The sequence below is a fragment of the Dermacentor albipictus genome, chromosome 4, assembly GCF_038994185.2.
Source record: "Dermacentor albipictus isolate Rhodes 1998 colony chromosome 4, USDA_Dalb.pri_finalv2, whole genome shotgun sequence".
NCBI lineage: Eukaryota > Metazoa > Arthropoda > Arachnida > Ixodida > Ixodidae > Dermacentor > Dermacentor albipictus.
Window position 1 is genome coordinate 105262570 of NC_091824.1, and position 9423 is coordinate 105271992.

Below are 9423 nucleotides of genomic sequence, written 5' to 3' on the forward strand. Positions count from 1 at the left end.
CTGAAAGGGGTTGGGTGGTGGTGTGTCAGTAAGGTATGGTACTTTAGACCTCTATGGGCACCTTCGAATGCGGTGCTTAGCCACTCAATGACCTACCGGAGCCTCTGCCACGTCCCAGTATGCCTAATGTCGATGAGCGAACTCTGTTGCATGGGTCCCTTCTGGTTCCCCCTCTCCACCTAACCTGCCCGTATCCCTCTCCAGTTCAGTATAGCGATCCCTTCTATCCAGTCGGAAGTGCGCAAGTAGACCCAGAGCCACTTCTCCGGTTTCAGTGAACCTCGCCGTTCTTTCGCCCACTTTTAACTTCTACTTCTATCTTGTTGTCCGCATCTCGAGAAGCTGTTCGCTGCACGCTGTAGCGTCGTTTATCTGCCCGCAACGCCCGGTGTCGGTGGCGTAAAGAGATTAGCTCCCAAGGATGGGCGTGCAAGCGCATGCGCCAGCCATCCTTTATGTTTTCGGTGTGTCTTTCTTTCTTCGCGCTCCCACTTTCACCCTATTCGGAGCACAGTCGCGGCGTCATTCTTCATAGTTCACGGTGTCGTTCACCTTCTGCGCTTCTCGCCTACCGCCGCTGTCTCTGACGTAAAGCACTGAAGATGCAAGGGCAGCAGCAAAGGCTTCCAGAGCACGTGCCTTCTTGAAGTCGCATTTCTTGTGGCTTCTGACTGACACTGGTAACCGTGCCTATTGGTGCGCGTTACCTCCACGCCACGCTGTACGCCCGGAAAATGAAGAGCCAACGAAAGATGCACTGTGCAGGCCGTCTATATTTCAAGTCAGAAGAACTGAGAGACAAAGGGGAACTCATGAGCTTGTGTTTGTTAATCACAACCCTATAAAGCTAACAGACAAGGAAGCCAAGGAAAGCATTGAAGAAATTAACTCTGGTTTAAATTGGAATGTAGAGAATATTGAAGAAAAGCGAAATGAAAGTGGACGAAAAGATAACTTTTTGCCGGTGGGAGTCGAACGCACAACCTCCGCATTACGCGTGCCTTGCAATACCAATTGTGCTACGGCGGCGTCAATTCGTGCCCTAACTTGGGTATTCGTGTTTACTAGATCTAACCGTAAGAGGCTAGATCTAGATAGATAGCCGTCGCCGTAGCACAGTTGACAGTGCAACGCAGGCGTAATGACGAGGTTGTAAGTTCGGCTGGCACCCACGTTATTTTTCGGCCCGCTTTCATTCCCCTTTGCTCCATTATTTTCTACATTCCAAATTAAACCTCAGTTAATTTCACCAATGCTTTCTTTGGCTTAACTGTCTGTTAGCTTTATGTGGTCATCATTAATGAACTTGAGCTCCTCAGTTCCCCTTCTTCTCTCGCTTATTCATTGCGAGGGCATCGAATATCGCAGCCTTGATGTCATCACGTGATGCCATCGGGAAAAAAAAAAGGATCTTCCACATCCGCCCACTTTGGCTTTGAGTGGAGCTGGCTAACACTACTAGGGCTAGTTCTAGTAGACATAAATGCCCAAGTTAGTGGATGAATTTATGGCCGTCGCTATTCCAGCGTTACTTCGGGCAGCGTATGTATTCCCCGCGGCCGCTGGCGCCATCGCGATGCCGAGCCCGCACGCGCGCGTTACGCCGTGCGCAGCCAACACCACCTAGACAAGAGAAGGCCTCAGCGCTCGGTGAGTGACGTCACGGAGAGGAGGCCGGCGGCGTCCTCGGGGATACGGGTTGAATGAAGGTATCGCACACTTACGTGCGGCGTTAACCGGAGCACAGTTACTGTTTTTCTTAGGCATAGTTAAACAGATGGCCCGCAGAGCACAGAGGGTGTTCCAAGATTATTTTATTTATGCAAAACTATTTACACGCTGAATTTATATAAAGCCCGTTCATAAAAAATGAAATGGTTCAACCTTAGGATCGAGAACGAATTTCGGGTACATGATGACAGGGAGCATGGCTTATATTGAAAAGTCAGTGTTGCCCTCTTCTTCAGAGTAGCTTCTTTGTCTTGATTTATCATCGGTGTCAAAGAGTTTGCCGTTCAGGCGACCACAAAAGTTATTCAACAAAATGTTAGCACTGCACCATAGCACGTATCTCATGACAACTTCACTGGTGTGTCCTTCTTCATATTCGGGACACATGCATTTATTCCGGTCTAGATTAGGCTTTAAACGAATAATTTCACTTTCGAGGCATTATTAAATACAGTACCGCAGTCCACATATTTACAACACCTCAAATGATTTTAGCAATGGAGATACAAAACATTCGTGCAACTATTTACAAACAGCTGCCTTATTCCGTAGAGCTTCAGCCTTTCTCTTCTTTGCCTTAGCATTGGTATCCAACATTCTGTCATTCATCTTGCGGAAACATGAACCCATAATTTTTTCGGCCCCGATTTGTAATTGCTCCGGCAATTGGGTACGCAGAACATATTAGGCATATCCTGGCATGAACGTAATCCACATTCCGCGGCGATGAAGGCTTGCCGGGCACACAACCGCAATCGCAGCACAAGTGCAGAAACTACATGCACGGTTCACGTCGAGAAAAAAGTGCGCTCGGAAGCATGTCGCAGCATGGCTATCCAAGCAGCGGCAGGGTTTCCGGAACTAATCAAATTGTTATCGCCGTCGTCGCCCACTCACTCTTCCGAGCCTTATTTTAAACACAGGTGCGCCGCTCGTAGCATCGTAGCACGCTGCACGGAACTTCTATGTGGGCCTCTTTTGCGTGGCGTAGCTCGAAAGGGGGGGGGGGGAGGGCAGAAGAGCCAGAAGGACTTAAGTTCTCTGGAGGCTGTTGGCGCACCACGCACGAACAGTGTCCGAGGAGCGCGCCCCCTTTTGCCCTCTCCCCGGCATCTCTCTCCTGCCCCATCACAGATGCGCGGACGTGGTCGCCCGGGGCATTCACCTGCTGGGGGGTCTCAAGCCACTCTAAGCAAGGCCCCATTTGTGCGACGAACCTAGCTCTGAAGAACCACGTGTGGCTGAGCGTACTTCCTGGGAGCTTTCACTCGTAGTCCGCGACTGCCACTGCAGTGCCGTAGCTCCCCGGTTGTACGCGCCTTTTGTACAAATCAAGGAATAAACTCTCTTTCGTTGATACTAGGGCTGGAATTGTCTTAACACCTTGCCGGTGAGTCGCCGAACCCGCCGCGGCGCCCTTTGCATGCGACTTGGAGTGCGAACGAGTTACATGTACCGTTAGACCTCAACTAGACGGTACCGGGCACGTTAGTCCGAAGCCCAATAAATTTGAAGGTGCGGACTACTTTGCTTGTTAGGAAGTAAGCTGTTGCACATTTTTTTTCACATTTAGGACCAAATCAACTTCTACCATCCGCCTGCGGACATTCGTCTAAACCTTCAAGATCTTCCCTGTTCGATTGACTCTAAAAGAAACAATCCTACAGCCACGATTAAAAGACGCTACACATACTACTACCAAGACAATAATAACCTTCATTACTACATGTTTTACTCTCATTAAATTTCTATCTGATAGGGACTTCAAGATTTAGTGAACTACATGACAATTTCAGCTGTGTGTAAAATTGCAGTACCAGTACTTGTGTCTGAACAACTGCCTCCGCTAAGTTTGATGTGAACTGAGCACCGATCTGAAGTACTTATTCACCCGAAATAGCTATACAAAAACCTGCTCACTTGGTTAATTGCCCAGACTAATAGTCATCACGTCGTTTCAATGTTCACCAGTGGTTTCTTTGGGCTTCTGTCGCTATTATCACTTAGCTGAGATGTGGACAGTGTTTTTTTTTTCAAGCCACCAACTCTCAACTCATTCACTAGTCCAACATCCCCTTTGGCGCTATCTTGAAGGCAGGCGTGTGCTTGCGCGAATTCAGAACAAAGCCGAACATTCAGCGGATGTCTCGGGTGATCATTTATTGTGCTCTCTGACAAATCGCGTGAGGCTTGCAAAATGACCTTGATCTTGAAACGGATGCTTCAACTAGTGCCTCCATGGCACCGTGCCACGACATGAAAAAAAACGAAAGTAAAAAAAGAATAAATGGGAAACTGACTGAAGAGAATCACTGAGGTGAGCCGGAAAACGCGCTGCGCTCTCGTGGCACCCCTCTACCATCACTCTTCCTCTTCTGTATTCCACTTCGCAGGTCATGATGCCTCTTGTCTCCACTGCCATGGTCATCGGCATCGCGATGGCAGTAGCAGACCCGGTCGTCGTGACGGAGAACGGCAGCATCCAGGGAACAAGGCTGACCATGTTCAATGGAACGAGTGTGGTGGACGCCTACCTTGGGATACCGTACGCTGCACCACCGGTCGGAGAACTTCGTTTCAAGAAATCGATTCCGCCCATCCCATGGGAACCATACACGCTGCAAGCAAAGAAAAAGAGCCCGGCTTGCATGCAGTTCGCGCCAGCAAACCCGCTGCCACCTTGGGTATCGACTGAAAGCGAACAGAGTGAGGACTGCCTCTACCTGAATGTATGGACACCGCAGGAAAAAAGAAACGGCACGGAAAACTTGCGAAACGTGATGGTGTGGATCCACGGCGGGGGTTTCAATTTCGGGTCAGCCTCAATGGATGTTTACGACGGAGCGGTCCTGGCTGCTTTGGAAGACGTGGTCGTCGTGTCGATGAACTACCGCCTAGGAATATTCGGATTCCTCGCACTGCCAAACGATGAGACGCCAGCTGCGGGAAACCAGGGACTCTTGGACCAAGTGCTCGCCCTGCGATGGATCCAGGAGAACATCGTAAACTTTGGCGGTGACCCGATGCGAGTGACGCTGTTCGGCGAGAGCGCTGGTGGATGGTCTATCGCGTACCACGCCATCTCGCCCCTGGCGCGCATGCTCTTTCATAGAGGCATCGTCCAAAGTGCCGGAATCCTGGTCCAGCAGCTTGCTGACCCGTTCAATGTAGCGGAGTTGAAGGCGATGCAGGTGGCCGATAGCGTCGGTTGCTCAGCAAAATTTAACGTCACCAACGTCGTTGGTTGCCTCCAAAACAAAACCGCCCACCACCTGGCCATTATGGAGTCCATTGTGTGCACCCAGTTCATAATGTGCTTCACCGCCGTCTACGGCGACGAATACCTGCCGCATGACCCTGTCACAGCCGCAGACGTGAGCGTACCCAAGCAATTCCTGCTCGGCAACGTGGAAAACGAAGGTTCCGTGTTCGCTAGCCTGTGGTTCTGGATGCAGTTTCCGTTCCATAGTGCAATGAACATCGGCAAGACCGACATGGTGTACTTCTTCCTGAAAACCTTCTCGTTCATGCCAGAGTTCGTGACGAGGGCGGTGTTCAACTTGTACGTGGGAACGCTTCGGGAAACCGAGTACACCGAACTGCGGACGGAATTTGGCCACGCCATTGGTGACGCTTTCCTTCGGTGTCCCGAGGTGTTCTTCGGCGAGAAATTGTCGCAGCACAACTCGAACGTCTACTACTACAACATGGTGTATCACTCGGCTACAGCCACCCACCTTGATCCCTGGTTTGGTCTGACACACTTCGAGGACGTGCAGTACGTCTTCGGAATGCCCCTCAGGGACCGTCCTCCGAAGAATTACTCGCTGGCTGACGCTGAATTTAGCCGCTACGTCATGAACATATGGGTGACCTTCTCAAAAACTGGGTAACCACAATTTGTTGGCCCATTTTCTCGCGCAATCTTGTCTACATCTGGCTCGTGCTAACCTCAATGCGATCTATGCGACCTGTTCTAAACGCGTATTGTAACTACTGTGTACCAGAAACGGCCGAATATGAGGGTTCAGACAGGGCAGATTTGCAAGAACTAAGTAAAGAACATTTTAATTGGTCAGATTCAACAATGAATCAGTAAAAAAATAGGATTATACTATCAACAAAAAGTGACGTGGCGAGACAGACTACACTTGAAGGGTATGCCTGCTGATTCAGCGGTCATCCCAGACGCATTAGAAGCGTCCAAGCTCCTGCAACATCGTACTGATCCGTAGTCTCGTTAGTCTTCGTGCCAATTATTCACATATTTTCCAGCAAGTTTTCCAAGATATAGAGACTTATAGAATTGACACTAATCATGCAACGACGATGTTGCCGAAATTTGTCGCCAGCTGCACGTCGTTATAAAAATAGTTTCATCGGGTGTAGTATAATGTGCAACTCAATAAGCCGATGGGAAACATTTTGTTGCTATGTGTCGACAATATGGCCTTCTATTGGCAAGTTGGGCCAGTTAGTTGGGATTCATGGTAAGGTTTATAACAGCACACCCAAGACAAGGACAACAGAAGGAATAAAACGACGACACGGCGCTGTGTCGTCGTTCAGAGCCGGGTCGTCGTTTTATTGCTTCTGTTGTCCTTGTCTTTGGTGCGCTGTTACAAACCTTACCATGGCCTTCTATTGCCTCGACTCCACCTGTGTGCGTGTGTGCGCGTGTGTGTGTGCGCGCGCGCGCCTGTGTGTGTGTGCGTGCGTGTGTGTGCGCGTGTGCGTGTGTGTGTGTGTGTGTGTGTGTGTGTGTGTGTGTGCGTGCGTGCGTGTGCGCGTGTGCGCGTGCGTGCGTGCGTGCGTGCGTGTGTGCGTGTGTGTGTGTGTGTGTGTGTGTGTGTGTGTGTGTGTGTGTGTGTGTGTGTGTGTGTGTGCGTGTGTGTGTGTGTGTGTGTGTTCCGAAAACCAGGAAGCAATCGAAATAGTAGATCACAGTAGTAGATCACATCTGAGGAATTTTTAAGTGACCAGCATAAACATTATCGAAGTATTCGAAATTAATTACGGGACTACTGAGAGGATGGGCCATCGTGCCCTAGGCCATCGTGACACGTAAACTTTGGCCGCGTATATTTGAACGCTAATTAACTGTTTTCTGGGAAGAGCTGTAGCATTGTACTCTGTTAGAAGGAAAATCGGCGACAACGCAACTTTAGCGGACTTTTCTTCCACAGGGATAAGATTCCTCCAGATTTCTTCTCCAAAAAACAACTCGAAAGAATTTAAATTAACTGAAAGGAAAAATGAAGAGCCCATATGCGCAACATATAGGCACGCGACAGCGTCAAAGTGAAATGCACGGGGAGGCAGTTCTGATGGCTTGCATCTGCTAAGCCGAGCCCCTGCTAAGCCGAGCATTCGGGAAACGCACAAAAAAAGTCTCGTGTTTAAAACCTACCAGAGATCTTGATTTGTGCTTTAAACAGACGTGGTTGCCAGCATCCTCGCTTCGTCTATGCAAACCCATCTCTACAACCCCACCGCGAATGACAGGCAGCTGAACTAAAACGCATTCCTGGAAACTGAAATGGGACACATTATTATCGTACCCCTCCCCCCCTTTTCTATTTATGTTTTGCGCATATCTTTCTGACAAAAAGAAAATGCGCCAACGACCTTGATCACGTCAATGTGTTCTCGATAGCTAAAAGTGCGAAAACTGCTGGTCTTACTAGATCTTTCTGTCCTTTGAGACACTCATTTAGTACATTGATAATGAAAATTGCGCTTATGGTATACATTTCAACAATCGTCACATTCTGCAGGGTTCCGCCTATGGTGGACGGCGATGCGTGGCCGCTGTTCGACTCCAAGGACCACAAGGTGGTTAGCCTGGACCACAACCACACCCACACAGAGACGCTGCGGCAACTGGACCGCTGCCGCTTCTGGGCGTCGCTGTTCAAGCCAAACCTCAAGAGTGGCCTCTCCGATTGCCTCTGAAAGTCGCCGCTCTGCACACGCTGCCAACCACTGTTGCGTACACCATCAAGTCACGCTGACGCCGTGTGACTGTGCGACGAACACCCCCCGTTAACACACGCGCTTCAATGATTTGATCTAAACGAAAACGAAAGAAATATTTTTTTTTACTCGAAGTGCTGTGCACTGTGCTTGAACGTAAGGTCTGAGAGACAGTTTTAAGAATTTTTCATAGTCACAACACGTTGTTTTGTGTTATACTTGGACCTGGCCAGCTCTTGCGCATGGACTGCCGTTTGGCTCATGTCCGCAGTTTAATTTGCCTAATGTCAAATTTTCGTTCTTCAGCCAGACAACTTCCCCAGAATCGATTTCTATTCTTTATCTTTCTTCGCACTAATTAGAGGCTTCGATTTCTGCCTGTATTTCAAAGGTTCGGATTGAGGGTTCTAGTTTTTCTTAGGACTATGCGCTGCCGCAACTCGCACTTAGTTCCCCTTAGCTCTTTTTCCCCCTCTTCCACCGCGAGCTCATGTCATTTCGATCTTGACACTTGAGCTTGATCACCAGTTGCTAATTTTCCTCAGCTTCATACTCTTTCTGGCACAAGACGGCTATTGACTCCATTAAGTGTTTTGAGAGGTGCTAGAAACTGAGTAACTGAATGTGTCTGTTCTTAAGGCGATCCAGCAAGCTATTACTGGCTTAGTTCAAAAAGCGTCTGGGCACTTGTTTCCGAAGCCTAAAACAAGAAACTATGCTTTTGAGTGCCCATACGATGCACTAGCAGTTAGTCGTAGTAACATGCAGATTATATTAGATAAGTGATGAATTGAAGCTCAAACCATTTAACATGACACCTCTGAACAATACCAGGCACTTATAGGCTCCTAAAATCAACACTTTCAACACTTCTAATGCGTAATTGCATAAAAATTATACAATAGTCAGTAAAGGAAATTGAATGTCAATTATGGGTGTGCATCGCGCCTTTCACTTGCGAGTGCTTGGGTGTAAAATGCAATGCAGTGTAGGCAGAGCTTACAATGTGTGCCACGTGCGAACAAAGAACAAAACGTGAGAAGAAAAACAAAGGAAACAACACTACGCTTAGGCATGTAAGCGAAGCTTGACGAGGATCGCAGTTAATTATTAAGATGGGCAATGAGAGCTGAGCGAGTAAATTGCATGTTTTAGCTTACAGAGCGACTTCTCCGATATTCCGTTGAATAACGTACAATGATAACTTAATCGATAGTGAGTAATATAAAGGTTCAACAATACTGCCACATTCCTGACTTTCTGAAAAAGAAACGCCCACACTAAGAACAAGAAAACCATCTGTAATATGCAACGTTAGTCGTTATGAACTATGTTACTACAGGACGGCATGATGTTGTGCCTGTGTCGATAATAATCTACTCTTCGGAATAATCGCAAGCTATGCAAGCCAAAATAATTTAGACTACCCCACCAACAGCCCCCCAAGAAGCATCGTAGTTCACTTTTATTTCTCTATGCCTCCTCTGAAATACATAAAGATCTGAGTTGTTTCTGAGCGCATGTGTTGTCATTAATGGGTCTGTGTTTTTGACGGAAACATCTGTCACCATGCTATGATTTGGCCGAGTTGGTTGAGTTTATGCACATGTGAATGCGCATAGACATGGATAATAATATTGAAGGATGAGACAGACAGACACGCACATATGCGTGCGCATATGTCTGACCACAGAGTTTTCAAACATACAAGTTGAA

At 48.1% G+C, this 9423-nt stretch overlaps 1 protein-coding gene across 3 annotated transcripts in view; it reads left to right on the forward strand.

The window, feature by feature from the left end:
* LOC139059219 (cholinesterase-like) overlaps positions 1-9223 on the forward strand; it is a 66067-nt gene extending 56844 nt beyond the window's left edge. For all 3 annotated transcript variants that reach the window (XM_070537345.1, XM_070537344.1, XM_070537343.1), the window contains exons 2-3: positions 4125-5620; positions 7509-9223. In XM_070537345.1, coding sequence (XP_070393446.1) covers positions 4128-5620; positions 7509-7686 — 1671 coding nt within the window. In that variant the 5' untranslated portion in view covers positions 4125-4127 and the 3' untranslated portion in view covers positions 7687-9223. The remainder of the gene's footprint in view (positions 1-4124; positions 5621-7508) is intronic.
* The last annotated feature ends 200 nt before the right edge of the window (positions 9224-9423 follow it).